Source organism: Cetorhinus maximus, chromosome 3 (assembly GCF_964194155.1).
Source record: "Cetorhinus maximus chromosome 3, sCetMax3.hap1.1, whole genome shotgun sequence".
Taxonomy (NCBI): domain Eukaryota; kingdom Metazoa; phylum Chordata; class Chondrichthyes; order Lamniformes; family Cetorhinidae; genus Cetorhinus; species Cetorhinus maximus.
This window is the reverse complement of record NC_135881.1, coordinates 122741550-122759555: the sequence shown is the minus strand read 5'-3', so window position 1 is coordinate 122759555 and position 18006 is coordinate 122741550. Positions and strand designations below refer to the sequence as shown.

Sequence of the window (18006 nt, the reverse complement as noted above, 5' to 3'; positions counted from 1 at the left end):
ACAATTGATGATACTATCTTTTAATTCCAGATTTATTAATTGATTGAATTTAAATTCCACCAGCTGCAATAGTGGGATTTGAACCCATGTCCCTGGATGAGCCTAGGCCACTGGATTACTAGTTCAGTGACATTACCACTATGCCAGAACCTCCCCGTAATCTCAATTTATCATTATAAGTCTACTACAAAGCATGGAAATTTAAGTACTGTATCTTTCTAATTGGGAAAGAAAATTTGATAGTCATATGGCCAACCATTTTATGATACATGTATGTATCAACCATTTTATGATACATGTATGTATCAATCATTTTAAAGTTTCAGATTACTAATACATATAATGTGCTCAATTTATCATAAAAACATGGGTGCAGAGATGAGTGACTTTATTTAGGACATTAGTTGCATACTTGCTATATTTTCGGTAAATAAACAACCATTAGGAATCTTTTGCTTCTAACACAGATTTGTAAGTAAAATTTGTGAATTTCAGGAATTTGAAACCATGCAGATGATATATATATATATTGTTAAATGACTGCTGCAGGTCAATTAATCCTCACTAATGTATGCATCTTGAACTTAACATGCCAGAAATCTTTGCATAAATTATACATTATTTGGAAAGAAACTCTATCTAAAAATAAAATTAGTTAATTACATCTAATGTTGTTGGATATTTTGGTGCTTAGCATGGGCAATGTTCTCGAACTATCACTGAATAATGTGTATATTCTGATCGTGCTTCCAGGTCACATTTCTGTTGTGATATCTGGTGGGCTGGTATGGGGTTTCTATACATGTGTACTAAAATAATATACTTCTCTTTATTAATGGGCTCATGATATTGTTAGATGAACTACTGAGGATGGTTTTCCTCCAGGTGAACTGCTTGAAGGATGATACTGTTTGTACTCAGACTGTACAAAAGTGGTGGATCACTTTTCATAGAATCATACTGCATGGAAGGAGGCCAATCAGCCCATCGTGTCTGTGTCAAGTCTTTGTTTAACTGTATAACTAATTTTTATATGGAAAAAATAATTGTGTTATAGGAGGTCCAAGCAATTTTTTTGTCACATGATGGGCCTTCAGGGGTTGTTCATCCTTCCCATTTTGTAAGTAACCCAGGCTCTGGTAAGGGTCCCATGTTCAGGGTTACGAACCATGGCTGATGACAGAACTAACAAATTTTCGATGGCAATGATGGAAGAGTGAGAACTTTGAGAAAATACGGCTGCTTACAGGGGAAGGATCCTTCGGGAAGAGGACTTGTGTTTTCTTTAAGCACACATGAGGAGGGGAACGGGAACCACCTCATGTATTATTTCCCTTAGTCATATTGCTCATTGAAGTTGAAAATGGAAGGCTCCTACAAGCAACTGAACAGGAAAGCTAAGGACTGCAAAAATGTGGAGAAATGAGTGAAGGACTTGCCATTGGGCAGATCACCACTGCTGCTACAAAGTGGCTCAGACGGATTCTTGATATGTTACTACCTCAACATTTCAGACACTGCATTATCCTAAATGCAACTGAGAGCAGAATAGAGTAAAGCTGTAGCACACATTGCCTGTTGTACTGTTCAAAGAGTGAAAAAAGTGTAAGAGACCAAGTAGCAAAATGAACTTTAATATGTTGCTTACCACTAACTAATAGAACAGTCACTTGGAAGTGGGGCATAGCTAAGGAACAAATAGCAAGTAACTTGCTATTGTTAAAGATGCTATATAAATACATGTTGTTGTTAGCGCAGAGGTTTTAAAATCTCTAAAAGTAGAAGCGTAAATGATGATTTATCACTTCTTAGTCGACAGAAGGAAGAAATTTACATGTGGCAGCAGCAGAAGTTAAAGTTTCTGATTATGAACTAATTATTTTTTAACACTTTGCTGGTTTAATTATTTGCTTTGGAGTACTAATAATCACACAACTTAAATAAAGCAATTTAAAATCTGAGGCACATGAAGTTACTGGAGTTTATAAAACTTAAAGATCAAAGTGCATTGCATCTATAGCATTGTGCTTTAGAAATTCATTTGTGCTTATTAAGTGCCAACAGGAATATAACCTGTGTTTTAATATTTACAGATGAAATGTGTTTTTATGTGAGTTATTTTGCAATGGATTTTTCAAAAGCAGTGACATTGTCACAACTGAAAGATTTTTAGTGAAAAAAATTCTAATTATTAAGTATGAATTTTCACATTTGTAATACAACAGAAATTGAGACAGATGCCAGCTTTCTCAGTACACTGGAAGCTTACAATGGGAAAAGAGGAAACATTGCATAATGGGACATCCTGCACCTGTAGATGACCTCATTCAGTATGCAATATACAATGCAGAATGCAGATTATATGCATAGCAGAAGGCAAATGGCTGGGTGGAGTGGGTAAAACTGCAGCTTATCAAACAAAACACAGTAGACTCAGCTACAAACTGAAGTATATTGCAGTAAAGCAAAAATGAGTAGCTGGTGAGAGAATGGCTGAACCGACTGATATTCCTGGCAGTCTCTGTGTCCCAGAAGTAGGACTTTTAGCTGCTTTAAAATGGAGCAGAAATGTAAAGGGACAAGGACAATTGAAACAGAAGATAAAAGACCTACCTGCACTTTTGAAAAATGGATTGAACCTCAAGAAGAAGCAGGCCGATGTGGTAAATTCTACAATGTATTATATATTAGCATAATTCAGGACAGATTTGCTTAGTAGTAGTGAGAAGATGTGCTATGCTGCTCTTTATATGATTGGATATTCATTTAATTTACAGTCTGGAAGGTACATTATGTTGAACAGCTTAATATTAAACAGATATAATTGTAACAGGTATCAAATCTTTATAAATAGATTATTTGCTATTAACGGTGGAACATATAGTAAATGCAAGCTGAGGTGAATAAGGAGCTTTTTTTAGTTTTAATCTCCAGTGATTTACTGTTTTGAGACAATGTTCCAACAGATTTACAATCTTGTCACAACAGTTTGAAACTGTCAGGAGAGTTTGATTGCTCTATTAATTTGAACCATAACATATCTACACACCAGTCATTTAAAATCTTATTCATTACTAAAAACAAAATGTAACTAATTGTAGTTTCACATGTTACACAACCGAACGGGTCATTCAGTAATGTACGCATAAATATTTCTGTGAAAAATTGTCTGGGAGAGAATAGAGAGCTAAATTTGAAATAGAAAGGAGTTGAAAGGACAATAAAATTGAAGGGAGCTTAAATGTATATCACCTTAACTATTAGATTGTGTTACAGTATATTACACTGCCTTCAGTATCTGGTCAAGGTATTTAATAAGAATGGATTACCTGAGTGGAAAGTTTCCTTGGTTTTCCATTTGCAGCAAAATTGCAACATCTTTCTTTATACTAGTATTTACAATTTTATTGCATACAAAAAAAAACTGTAATTGCATGTTATACCTATCTTATCAATTGGTAACAATAATAGTGTTGCAAACAACCACAATGATATGTGGCTGGTCAAAAGATATTATATGCAAATTATTTCCCTTGTTACATTTTTATTACTTAAAATCCTGGTGATGTGAGGGATTGGGTGGTAAAGTTGCAGACTCCTTCAACTTTGGAGACATTGATTTGAATCCAGCACAAACTGATAGGTTGGCAAAGCTTTCTGCTGCACTAATTGGTAATCTCACTTGTGGAGACTGGTTGGTGTGAGGACTAAAAATCTTAAGGTTACAACACATTGTTCAGGCAGAATAAATGATCTGTGCTCCACTTCTAAGTGACTGTTCTATTCATTAGTTGCAAGCAACGTATTAAAGTTCATTTTACCATTTAGTCTCTTGCACCGGTTAAAGAGTGAGAAAAGTGTACCACGCAATGTGGGCCACAGCTAATACATTTAGAATAATGTTTGGTAACGTATCAGGAATCACCATGTCTGAGCCACTTTGGTAGTAGTAGTGTGATCTGCTCAAGAACAGGTCCTCTACTCATTTCGCATTCCTCTGCTTTCATGTTCAGTTTCTGTTGGAACCTACCATTTTCAACTTCAATGATGAGCAATATGCCTTTTATCTGTGTTATACCTAACTGGGGACAGCAGTAGAAAACTTACTTTATTCCACATCACTGGCATTTTTGACTGTGATAACAAAAATATTACAAACATGTGCATATTCATTTTTAAACTTCATAACTGTCAAAATCATGCTAGAATTTCAAACTAGGATTACAATGAGGTACTCATGTTATCATATGATTTTCTTTGACTTAAATTGTATTAATGCATTAAAATGTATTAATTAGTCAAATGAAAAGGGTACTCAATATAGTGCATACCTTCCCAATGCTGCATTAACTCAATGTTATTATAATGTGCAGATCTTTCATGAGGCTTTTACTTGCCTGGTTGATGTTCTATAACTACAAAGCTGAAAAAGAAAGAGTTTTATTAAGAGCTTCCATCTCTATGAGGAGGCTTCAGGTCAATCTACATCCAACAAACAGTTCTGAAAACTCTGCTCACATTTTGACAGCTGTGACAAATTGCAGCACAGCTGCTGAGGCGATCCACAACATTCTAAAACAATCAACAGCATTCTAAATTAAACAACCGGCAACATTCTTAAAAGAAAGTCAGTTTGCCCAATCTCTCAATGTTAATGGATCCTTAAAAAAAAATCCAGGATCCGGATCTGGATCCTCACTAAAAACTAATCAGTACTACCTTAGACCATACCCTATCTGTGTATCAAGTTTTGTTTCTTCACCCATCTTCAGTGACGGAGGTAACAAAAGCCCACGTGAAATTAATTTAAAATGTGACGTAGTGATAGAACACAAATACACAACATTGAACCAATAGCCATTTTATATTGTTTAATTTTCACTTGTGAGCTTGAGAAATGAAACCATTTTACAATGGACTTTTATGAAGCATCACTTACTTAACCATTTTCTATTAATTAGTTGATCATGTAACTGTACAAATAAGAATAGCAATAATTGTTTTCACAGCATACAGAAGTTTCTCCTCTTTGGGTGATGATGTAGCTACTAATGCACCTTTTAATGTCAAAAGCCTTTTGTACGCTTAACTTGCAGCTGCAGTAATTGCTCTGCCCCAATTTTTATTTATCTTCATGATGTAGAATTTGGCCATTGCCATACTGTCAGTGTGTTGTAATATAAAATTTGTAGGATCTTTGCTTATTTTAACAATGACACAGTGCTGACAAGTAAGCCTGAATATTATACAGGCAATTTCAATGAAATTTTGCAGAAAATATTTTTATTGATCATTGATTGCAATGTTTATATATAAATTATTGTGTTCCTATTGTTACTTAATAACATTGCAGACAATTATAAATGGTCAAATAAAGTATTTTTTACAAAATGGATCAGTTCATTGAAATTGTATAAGCCAGTGCCCTTATTGTGACTTTACCTATAAATTGTAGTTTGTCAAGCAGTAACATTAGAAAGCACTGAATATTCTTTTGATGAGATTTGGTACATATGTGGTCAAATCGTTAGCTTGCAGCTTTCTGCTTAGAAAATGTGTATTTCAGTGTAGTCCATTGAGCTTGACTGCTAAATATACATGTATCACTATCAAAGGCAAAATATTTTGAATTATTTTATCATATGGCTTTAAATGGGCAATTATTACACTGAATTTACGTGAAAAAGGGATTCCTGATAGTTCAAGCATGAACATGTGTTGACTGCCTTCCAGAGGTCATGATCCAGTTTTAGGGCAATCAGACTTATATACCAAGCTGCGTTCCTTGATTGGATAGATTTCATCAGCTTCCAGCTAAATGGAATACGGTTGGTAGCATGGCTGCCCTTGAGAATTGAAAAACAGGAACTGTTCGTTACAGTTCCCCTCCCCCAGTCTATCATGTTTTCTATTGTCTAATAAAAAGAATGGTATGCATGGTGCTCATGAAGAGGTTGTTACCCAGCCCTCAGGATGTGTAGTCGGAAGTTCTCTAATAATAGAAATTAAAATCAGAATTAGGTGAGAAAAAAAACGGAGGGATCTGGGTTGAGTCATGGATTAGAGTGTTGCTGCTCATGCTTGGAGCCTGGGATCTAGCCTGTGTAAACTTGTCACTGATGAAACTGGTTTCTGACTAGACAGACCCATACAATGGGCTTGGAGAACATTGTTAAAGTAGAAACAAGAACAAAAATACCTCAACAGGTTTGACAGCATCTGTGAAGAGGAACACAGTCAACGTTTCAAGTCCGTATGAATCTTCATCAGAACTAAGAAATATAGAAATGAGGTGGAATATAAGCTGGTTGAATGGGGGTGGGACAGGTAGAGCTGGATAGAGGGCCAGTGATAGGTGGAGACAAAGAAGAGATTGCCAAAGATGTCATAGACAAAAGGACGAAGGGGTGTTGATGGTGGTGATATTAGCTAAGGAATGTGCTAATGATGACATTAAGGGTAGAAAGCAGGACGAGCAAGTGACAGATAGCCCTAGTGGTGGTGGGGTGGGGGAAAGGGATCGAAATAGGCTAAAAGGTAGAGATAAAACAATGGATGGAAATACATTTAAAAATAATGGAAATAGGTGGGAAAAGAAAAAAAATATATATATAAAAAATTATAAATTATTGGAAAAAGGGGGATCAGAAAGGGGGTGGGAATGGAGGAGAAAGTTCAGGATTTAAAGTTGCTGTACTCAATATTAAGTCCGGAAGGCTGTAAAGTGCCTAGTCGGAAGATGAGGTGCTGTTCCTCCGGTTTGCGTTGAGCTTCACTGGAACATTGCAGCAGGCTAAGGATGGACATATGGGCATGAGAGCAGGGTGGTGTGTTGAAATTGCAAGTGACAGGGAGGTCTGGGTCATGCTTGCGGACAGACCGAAGGTGTTCCGCAAAGCGGTCACCCAGTCTGCGTTTGGTCTCTCCAATGTAGAGGAGATCGCATTGGGAGCAGCGAATGCAGTAGACTAAATTGAGGGAAGTGCAAGTGAAATGCTGCTTCACTTGAAAGGAGTGTTTGGGCCCTTGGATGGTGAGGAGGGGGGAAGTAAAGGGGCAGGTGTTGCACCTTCTGCGGTTGCATGGGAAGGTGCCGTTGGAGGGGGTTGAGGTGTAGGAGGTGATGGAGGAGTGGACTAGGGTGTCCCGGAGGGAACAATTCCTGCAGAATGCCACCAGGAGGGGTGAAGGGAAGATGTGTTAGGTAGTGGCATCATGCTGGAGTTGGCTGAAATGGCGGAGGATGATCCTTTGAATGCGGAGGCTGGTGGGGTGATAAGTGAGGACAAGGGGGACCCTATCATGGTTATGGGAGGGAGAGGAAGGTGTGAGGGCGGATGCGCGGGAGATGGGCCGGACACGGTTGAGGACCCTGTCAACCACCGTGGGTGGAAAACCTCGGTTATGGAAGAAGGAAGACATGTCAGAGGAACTGTTTTTGAAAGTGGCATCATCAGAACAGATGCGACAGAGGTGAAGGAACTGAGAGAATGGGATGGAGTCCTTACAGGAAGCAGGGTGTGAGGAGCTGTAGTCGAGGTAGCTGTGGGAGTCGGTAGGCTTGTAATGAATATTGGTGGACAGTCTATCACCAGAAATTGAGACAGAGAGGTCAAGGAAGGGAAGGGAAGTGTCAGAGATGGACCATGTGAAAATGATGGAGGGGTGGAAATTGGAAGCAAAATTAATAAATTTTTCCAGGTCCAGATGAGAGCATGAAGCAGCACCGAAGCAGTCATCGATGTACCGGAGAAAGAGTTGTGGGAGGGGGCCGGAGTAGGACTGGAACAAGGAATATTCCACATACCCCTAAAGAGACAGGCATAACTGGGGCCCATGCGGGTTCCCATAGCCACACCTTTTATTTGGAAGTGAGACAAGTTTAAGGAGAAATTGTTCAGTGAGAGATATAAAGTAGATATAGATTGTGAAGTGATTTACTGAATGGAACCTATTCAACCCACATCATGTGCACAATTTGGCTCTTGCAGTTCAGATGGTCCAAAGCCACATTGAAGATTCTAATTCAAATATTGAAATTTGTAGTGCTTGACTCATTAAATCCAAATGTTGAATCATTAGCTGTTCTCATATCTTATATTTTAAAGGTAGATTGTTGGGCTTGGGCATGGCTAATTCTATTTTGGAAAAACAAATCTGTTTTGGTGTTCATAAAGAAATCTATAGGAATATATTTTACTCAACTGTTAAAATGGGGTTGTGCTAGTTGAACTTGACTGGAAACCAGTTCACATAGCTGTTAAATGACTGACCTGATTGTTGTCCTTTACTCTTTGTGTTGTATTAGTGTGTGTAAAGGGTGACTATCCAGTCACCAAAACTCAATTGTCTATCGATGTGGCTGTGTTTAATACAGAAGATTTAATTAACTGCCTTGAATAATCTAGAAGCTTATCATTGTAAAGCAAGATCTATGGGAAAAAATCGATTAGGTTTCGTCCATTTCTTTAGGCCTTAAACTAAACTAAACCCCCGATGTCATCCCGCCCCATTTAAATCTTCAGGAAGGCGGGCGGACAGCGAAATCAGTTGTCCGCCCGCCGACCTGTCAATGGCCAATTGAGGCCATTGACAGGATAATTAAGCCAATTAAAGGCCCTGCCTGTCCAACCTTAAGGCTGGTGGGCAGGCCAGGAGCCCCAGTGGGCTTCTGAAAAAACATGAAACCTCATCCACTGGTGGGATGAGGTTTCATGTCGGTTTTAAAAAACTTTAATAAACTTTATGTGATATTTATTAACATGTCCCATCTCGTGTGACATTGTCACATGAGGGGGACATGTTAATAATTTTTTTATTTTTCTATTTTTTAAGTTTATAAAACTTTCAGCGCTCTCCCTGAGACAGCACCTAGTTGGGGAATCCCTCCCCCCCAGCACAGGAAGAGCTTAGCGCTTCCTGTCAGACAGCCCTGCTGCCAAGCCGGTGGGGCCCGCCCACCTGGCTCAGTTCATAGCACCCTCGCCTTTGAATCAGAGGGTTGTGGGTTCATATCCCACTCCTGGAAACCAAGAACTGTGATTGTACTCAAAAGAATTGCAATCTGTGACTGTTGATAACTCGAAAAGAGTATCAAGGGCAAAATTCTGCCCCATATGTTTAGGTGTCTCATTCTGACTTCTGATGCATGGACATTTTTTTGGCATTTTATAATCTTTATTTACGGCTTTGGATTCTTCAGCTACCTGAGGTAGCACTCTGCCTTCAGGGAGCTTTCTGTCAGTGTTCCCCTATGCCCGCACTGACTTCAGTGCTCGCCCTCCTCCCGCCCCCACACCTGCAGCGCTGAGCATTTCAGCGCATCTTTCACGCTGGCTGGGCTGTTAATTGGCCAGCCCATGTGAACTCGCGGCCGGGGACTGATCGCTGGCAGCAGCCCATTTCCTGGCCACTCCTGGGCCCGTTGACCACGCCCGCACGCCGAACTCAAAATCCTGCCCATAGGCTCTGTGAGGATCTTTGGAGTGTCCCCACTGCATGTCATCTTCATCCTCCTGGAATGTCGGAACTATGGGCATCCGCTGCATCTCCATGACAGGAGTCTTATCACAGAGGGTATGTGCACTGCCGTCAACCAGGCTGGGGTCAAACACTCTCAGCTGCAATTTGAGGATCTAAGGTGTCTCCTCACTGCATGTCGTCATCATCCTCCACAATTCTAGCAGCTATGAGGGCTTCCCGAGCGCACCTGCCTCACCTGGCCAGTGCAAGGGCCTCATCACCATCATCCTTGCCTTCGAGGACCTCCTCACCCACATCCCCGTCGACGTCCTTCTCATCGGAGGAGACCTCCAGCTCCTCTCCCTGTTGTAATGCCAGGTTATGAAGGGCGCAGCAGGCGAAGACGATGCATGACACTCTCTGCGGACTGTATTGCAGGGCTCCACCAGACTGGTCCAGGCGCCGGTACCTCATCTTCAAAATCCCGATGGTCTGCTCAGCAAGGCGTGAGGTGCAGCATAGGAATGGTCACTTTATACAAGATTTCCCTAATCTGTGTCTGCTTCCCTCCCCCATCCCCCACATGTGCTTGTGCACTACCATCAACCGCAGTGCAGCCCTTGCCCCCCCAGGTCACCTCAACCGCAGTGCAGCCCTTGACCCCCCCCGTCAACTTGCCTCAACACCAGTGCAGCCCTTGCCTACCCAACTTGCCTCAACTGCAGTGCACCCCTTGCCAACCACACCCAACTCACCTCATCAACAGTGCAGCCCTTGCCCCGGCACCACACTGTCAGCCAGCCTGGAAAAAGCGACTTGCCTGTCCCCTTGCCTGAATGCACGGCGCCTCAATCTTGAGGTCCAACAGGCAAGCCTCGTGAGCACTGCTCAACATTACTGTGCACTCACCTCCGATGCCCCCTCAAAGTGCGGCTCGCCAGGTGCACGCCTTATAAATGCTGTTGTGAAACACATCGGCGTGCAATCACACCAACGTGCTCGGATGACCCAGCATGGGGTGGTTGATTCTGGTGAGCTGAGCAGATGTATTACAATGAAGTTCCCATCACCGCACATTGGGAAACATGGCCCGCCATTGATGGGTGGACCAGCTGATTGCAAACTGGTTCCATGAAGTTGTGAAACTGATTTTTGGCCTTCCCGCCGTATTGTCCACTCAAGCCTGCCATGATGCCTGACGCTAGCGGGCACTGAAAATTCCGCCCAATGACTCAATCAAATTACAATTTGCAGAGAACATTGGATTGCTGTACAGTGGGCAGGGTCAATTTACACATTCCAGACCATTTGTTGGGTGAGTTTTGTCCTTGACCCCCAAGAGGCCCAATCAGAAATCTGTTCAAATACATATGTGATTCAGATAAACACAAAACTGGTTCTCAGTGTAGGACTCTCCATAATTGTTACATGATTGGTCAGATTGTTATTGTATAGATGGTGTGTAATATTAGGGTAACCACCAAAACTTTAGATGTACTCAATTATCTATTAAACTGACAGTATTCAATGCAAGGAAAATACGAATATACGAACACGCAAATTAGGAGCAGGAATAGGCCACTTGGCCCCTCGAGCTGCTCCACCATTGCATAAGATCATGGCTGATGTGATGTAACTTCAGCTCCACATTCCTGCCTACCTTTGACAACTTTTGACCCCCTTGCTTATCAAGATTCTATCTACCTCTACCTTAAAAATATTCAAAGGCTCTGCTTCTACCGTCTTTCAAGGAAGTGAGTTCCAAAGACTCACAACCCTCTGAGAGAAAAATATTCTCCTCATCTCTGTCTTAAATGGGTGACCGCTTATTTTTAAGCAGTGACCTCCTAGTTCTAGATTCTCCCACAAGAGGAAACACCCTCTCCATATCCACCCCGTCAAGACCCCTCAGCATCTTATGTTTCAATCAAGTCGCTTCTTACTCTTCTAAACTCTAGCAGATACAAGCCTAGCCTGTCGAACCTTTCCTCATACGACATTCTAATTATTTGTCTAGTAAACCTTCTCTGAATTGCATCCAACACATGTACATCCTTCCTTAAATAAGGAGACCTATACTGTACACAGTACTTACTCCCTAGTGGTCTCACTAGTGCTCTGTATAACTGAAGCATAACCTCCCTACTTTTGTATTCAATTCCCCTCGCAATAAATGATAACATTCTATTAGCTTTCCTAATTACTTGCTGTGCCTGCATACTAGCCTTTTGCGATTCATGCACGAGGACAGTCAGATCCCTCTGCATTTCAGAGCTCTCCAATCTCTCACCATTTATATGATATGCTTCTTTTTTTTATTTTTCCTGCCAAAATGGACAATTTCACATTTTCCCACATTATACTCCATTTGCCAGATCTTTGCCCACTCACTTAACCTATCTATATCACTTTGTACCCTCCTTATGTCTACTTCATAGTTTACTTTTTACCTATCAGAAAATTTAGCAATCATTCCTTTGGCATCTTCATCCAAGTCTTGATATAAATTGTAAAAAGTTGAAACCCCAGCACTAATCCCTGTGGCACATCACTTGTTATATCATGCCAGCCAGAAAATGACCCATTTATGCCTACCCTCTGTTTCCTGTTAGTTGGCCATCCTTCTATCCATGCCAATATGTTACTACTAACACTATTAGCTTTCACTTTCCACAATAACCTTTGAGGTGGCACCTTATCAAAAGCTTCCTGGAAATCCAAGTACAGTTTCTCTTTATCAATAGCATATGTTACTACTTCAAAGAACTCCAGTAAATTGGCTAAACATGATTTCCCTTTCACAAAACCATGTTGACTCTGTCTGATTGCTTTGAATTTTTCCAAGATCCCCGCTATAATGTCTTTAATAATAGCTTCTAACATTTTCCCTTTGGCAGATGTTAAGTTGGCCTGTAGTTTCATGCTTTCTGTCTCCTTCCCTTTTTGAATAAAGGTGTTACATTTGCTATTTTCCAATCTAATGGAACCTTACTGAATCTAGGGAATTTTGGAAAATTAAAACCAAAGCATCAACTATCTCACCAGCCACTTCTTTTAAAACCCTCGGATGAAAGTCCATCAGGACCCGGGGACTTGTCAGCCCGTAGCTCCAACGATTTGCTTAGTAGCACTTCCTTGGTAATTATAATTTTCCTGAGTTCCTCCCTCTCTTGCATTTCCTGATTTACAGCTATTTCTGGGATGTTACTTGTATCCTCTGTAGTGAAGATAATGCAAAATACCTGTTCAATTCATCTGCCATCTCCTGATTTTCCAATAATAATTCCCCAGACTCACTTTCTATAGGACCAATGCTCACCGTGTTAACTCTTTTCTTTTTTAAAATATCTATTGAAACTCTTACTATCTGTTTTTATATTTCTAGCTAGTTTTCTCTTGTACTCTAAGTTTTCCTTCCCTATTGATCTATTAGTCATTCTTTGCTGTTTTTTGTATTCTGTCTAATCTTCTGATCTGCCACCCATCTTTGTGCAATTATATACTTTTTCTTTAAGTTTGATGCTATCTTTAACTTTTTAGTTAACCACGGATGGTGGGTTCTCCCCTTGGAAATTTTCTTTCTCAATCAAATTTGCTTTCTTAATCAAAAGGCGATTTAATTAACTACCTTAAATAATCTAGATGCTTACCATTCTAGAGCAAGATCTATGGGAGGACAAACAGATTGAGTTTTGTCCTTTTCTTTATGTAGAAAACAGGCATTAAACCAACAAATTTACTTGTGAGAGTTGCCACGCTTGAACTGCACTCAAATATGCTTGATGCCAAATTGGGATAAGCACATAGGTGTCCCTGGCAGCTGCCTGAAAGAAACACACCCATCATTGACATGTGCTAATACAGGTCTGGTGCTTGAATCAGGACCCTTTTGAGAAGCTGGTGCCTGGCACAACCTGATTTGTTATTTCCTAAGCCATTTGGAGAAACATGAAGAGAACAGTCAAGGATTGGAACCCAGCAACAGGACACTGCCTGTGGCAGTGAAGCCCTGGGGCTTTAAACATTTACGTCTTTGGCTCCTTCCAAACTGCAAAAGGTGACAACAGTAATATAAGTAGGTCTCCTGTGCATACGTTGATTAATCAGGTAACTGATACAATGTTCGTGATGCACCAACAATTCATCACCTTCCCTACTGTGACTGGAAAACAAGAGGAAAGAGAATTCAGATTTTCTTGTATTTTTGTACTAGATTAGGTGTAAGGCATCATAGACAACAAGCATGTAACCCTATCTGCTCCCCATCAGGCAGATAATGGGAGAGTAAAGATATGCGGGATCATGAAGTTACAGATTGTGGTGGAATACAATTCTGCTGCTACTGATGGACCACAATACCTCATGGACCAGTTTTGAGCTTCTAGACCTGTTCTGAATCTATTTCCATTTAGCACTGTGCCACACAGCACAATGGAGGGTGCCCTCATTGTGAAGACGGGATTTTGCCTCCACAAAGGTCTGTAACGTGGTTGCTGTATTGCTAATAATATCATGATCAGATGCATCTGTGACAGGTAGATTGATGAGGATGAGGTCAAGAGGGTTTTTTCCTCTTGTTGGTCTCTCATTGTCTGCCACAGCCCAGTCTGGCAGATGTGATCTTCAGGACTTAGCCAATTCAGTCAGTAATGGTGTTACTGAGCACCTTTTGATGATGGGTATTGAAGTGCCCCACCCAAAGTATATTCTGTGCTCTTGCTACTCTCAGTGCTTCTTCCACGTGATGTTTAACATGGAGGAGTACTGATTCAACAGCTGAGGGAGGGTGCTAGGTGGTAGTCAGTAGGAGGTTTCCTTGCTCTTGCTTGACCTGGTGTCATGAGGCTTCATGGGGTCTGGATTTGGAAAAGGACTCCAGGTGGCACGCTCTCCTAACCATGTGCTACAGTGCTGGCACTCTAGAAGGTCTGCCCTGTAAGATGGTGATGGAGGAGTCTGGGACATTGGCTGTAAGAATGATTTGGTGAGAAAGAATGTAATTTTAGCACAGGTCCCCAGCTGTTAGTAAGGAGGATTTTGCAGGGTCAACTGGACTGGGTGTACCATTGTCACCTCTGTTGCCTAAGTTGATCCTGTGTAGTCCATCCAGTTTTACTCTTATTCAACTTTTCTGTAACAACTAGATACAACTGAGTGGCTTGCTAGGCTATTTCAGAGGGCAGAAAAGAATGCTGTGGGCCTGGAGTCAGATGTATGCCAGACCAGGTAAGGATGGCAGATTTCCTTCCTTAAAGGACATTAGTGAATCAGATGGGTTTTTATGACAATCCAGCAGCTTCATAATCATTGTTACTGAGATGAGATTTTTCTTTTCCCCATTCCAGATATATAATTTAATTCTACATTGCTGGAACAAAATAGGACTGGCTTTAATTTGCTGTAGGAATGAATCTAATCCAGGCTCAATTAAATAGAACTCTTGCATCGCTACAGACAGGCACTAACTTTCTCTGGCAAGTTTAACCTGTATTTAGCATTCAAGTACAGCAACTTCACATCACCCAATCATGAACCAGACAGCTAGATACCATTTTGTGAAGCTAATGGCAGAGTGAAGCATCTCAGGCACCAAATTTTGTATTTCTGTGTTTAATCATGCATCTGCCTGAAGTTCCTATAGTTTGTTTTTAACCTATAAATAATAGTGATTGCCATTAACCTCACTGTTATTTAAACAGCAAACTATGGGTCATGGTTTTTTACTCTATAAATGACCTATACTGTACAAGATGTAGAATTGTAGTGCAACACAAGGTTACTGACATGGCCTACCTCAATCAACACAAAACAGCTTTAAAATAACGAGGGCAAGATCATTAGCAAAATAGTTCTCATAGATGGGAACATAGGAAATAGGAGCAGGAGCTGGCCATTCGTCCCCTTGAGCCTGCTCAACCATCCAACTAGATCATGGCTGATCATCCACCTCAAGAGCATTTTCCTGCACTATTACCTTGTCCCTTGATATTTTTAATGGTTAGAAATCTATCGATTTCTGTCTTGAACATACTTAATGACTGAGCCTCCACAGTCCTCTGGTATAGAGAATTCCAAAGATTCACCACCTTCTGACTGAAGAAATTCCTCCTCATCTCAGTCCTAAATGGCCTTCCTCTTATTCTGAGATTGTGTCCCCTGGTTCTAGGCCCCCCAGTCAGAAACATTCTTCCTGCATCTACCCTGTCGAGCCCTGTAAGAATTTTGTATGCTTCAATGAGATCACCTCTCATTCTTCTAAACTCAAGAGAATACTGGCCCAGTCTCATCAATCTCTCTTCATAGAACAATCCCGCCATCCCAGGGATCAGTCTGGTCAAATTTCGTTGCACTCCCTCTATGGAAAGTATTTCCTTCCTTAGGTAAGGAGACCAAAACTGTATGCAACACTCTAGGTGTGGTCTCATCAAGGCTGTATACAATTGCAGCAAGACTTTACTCCTGCTCTCAAATCATCTTGCAAGAAAGACCAACATACCATTTGCCTTCATAATTGCTTGATGCACCTGCATGTTAGCTTTCAGTCACTTATGAACAAGGGCACCCAGGTCCCTTTGGATATCAACACTTTCCAATCTTTCATCATATAAGAACTACAACAACATAACTGATGGTTCGAATGGCCTCCTTCTGCGCTATATGATTCTCTGAGGAAAACAACATTTATTCCGTAAAAGTATAAAAACAAGCCATCTTGCTTTTCATTACTGCAAAACTTAAAAAGGGTCCACAATGTTCCTAGACATGTAATTTTCATTACTCCTGAGAAATTATGCTGAGCAATATTAAAAGTTCACAGTTTAGGAATTAAAGATGGTTACATGGAATTGCTGCAGTTTTATGACTTTTTCAGAATATGGGATATATTATACTCTGGGTGTTAATGGTAATGAAAAAATATGACTAAACATGAGCAAAATTAGCAATATAATTTTCTTCCATTATTATCTTTTATTTCTAATTTTATTTATTCCCTATTGCAGAAAGACATTTACTTATTGGAGATTTTAAAGGCTTAAATGTTGTGTGTGGGGGTATGAAAATAAATGGAAATATGTATTCAGAACTCCTATTCAGAACAGATGTTCATTATAACAAGAACATGAAAGCAAATGAAAACCTGAACTTAACTCAGTTAACCCCAGTTACACAAAATGTATCAGACTGAGTGTGCATTTATAGACTCCATCAAGGCAAACAAGAGAAGCAATTTGGACCATTCTGACCGAATCTGGATGAAGAAAATAGTCTTGATAATTTACCACAGCATCCTGTAATAACATGTCTTCAGAACTGTTGTACACAAATCTCTTCATATGACTAGATTGTATAGATTTAGATTTGGATGGGGTATGTGGAAATCCTGACCTGTTTAAAAGAGATGGATTAAAACCAAGTAAATGAGGAATAAAGAATGGAATTCAATTTCATTGGGAAATATTTAAAATAGGATAAGAAAACATATTGACTCATACATACGTAGAATGGGGACAGCACAGAAGGAAGCCATTTGGCCCTTCATATCTGTGCCAGCTCTCTGCAAGAGCAAGAGTGAGTCCCAGCCCACCGCCCTTTCCCCATAGCCCTGTTCATTTCTCTTCAGATGCTTATTCAGTTGTATCTGCCTCCACCAATTCTGAGGCAGTGAATTCTGATTCTAACCATGTGCTGTGTAAAAAGGCTGTTCCTCATGTTGCTGTTGGTTCTTTTGCCAATCACTTTAAATTGGTGTCCTCTGGTTTCAACCCTTCTGCCAATGGGAACAGTTCTATCTACTCTACTGATTCCGCAAAAATCTTACCCTATTGCTATCCTCCTCACAGTTCAAGATACTCCCAAGTTTTGTCTCATCTGCAAATGTTGAAATTTTTCCCTCCAAAACGAAGTCTAGATTGTTAATATATGTCGAGAAAAGCAATGGTCCTAATACCTTCCCCTGAGGAACCCCACAGTGTACCTTTCTGCATTCTGTAAAATCGTTGACCATTACTGCCTGTTTCCTGTCACTCAGCCAATTTCATATCCATGCTACCACTGTCCCTTTTATTCCCTGGGCTTCAATTTTGCTGTGAAGACTATTAAGTGGCACTTTATCAAATGCTTTTGGAAGTCCATTTACAGCATGTCAATAGCATTACTCTCAGCAGCCATCTCGGTTACCTCTTCAAACAACTCAAGCAAGTTCGTGGAACATGATTAGCCTTTAACAGATCTGTGCTGGTTTTCCTTTATTAATCCACACTTGTCCAAATGACTGTTAAATTTATCATGCATTATTGGACAGAACTTTCTGGCCCCGCCCGACACAGGGATCATCCAGTTTCGCCGAAAATCAATGGGCTCTGGCTGTTCCGCCGAATCTCCCACAGTGGGTCCCGCCACGAAGGGGCTGGAAAATCCCGGCCATTGTTTCTAATGGTGTTCTTACCACTGACGTTAAATTGACTGGCCTGTAGTTCCTGGGTTTTTCTTTGCACATTTTTTGAACAAGGGTGTAACCTTTGCAATTTTCTGGTTCTCTGACAC

At 40.5% G+C, this 18006-nt stretch overlaps 1 protein-coding gene across 2 annotated transcripts in view; it reads left to right on the top strand.

The window, feature by feature from the left end:
• The first annotated feature begins 2328 nt into the window (after window positions 1–2328).
• The window catches only part of LOC144678872 (rap guanine nucleotide exchange factor 5-like), a 282112-nt gene continuing 266434 nt past the window's right edge, over window positions 2329–18006 (top strand). Inside the window, exon 1 of one of the 2 annotated variants that reach the window (XM_078538871.1) lies at window positions 2329–2663. In XM_078538871.1, coding sequence (XP_078394997.1) covers window positions 2490–2663 — 174 coding nt within the window. In that variant the 5' untranslated portion in view covers window positions 2329–2489. The remainder of the gene's footprint in view (window positions 2664–18006) is intronic. The other variant, XM_078538872.1, reaches the window with a different exon arrangement.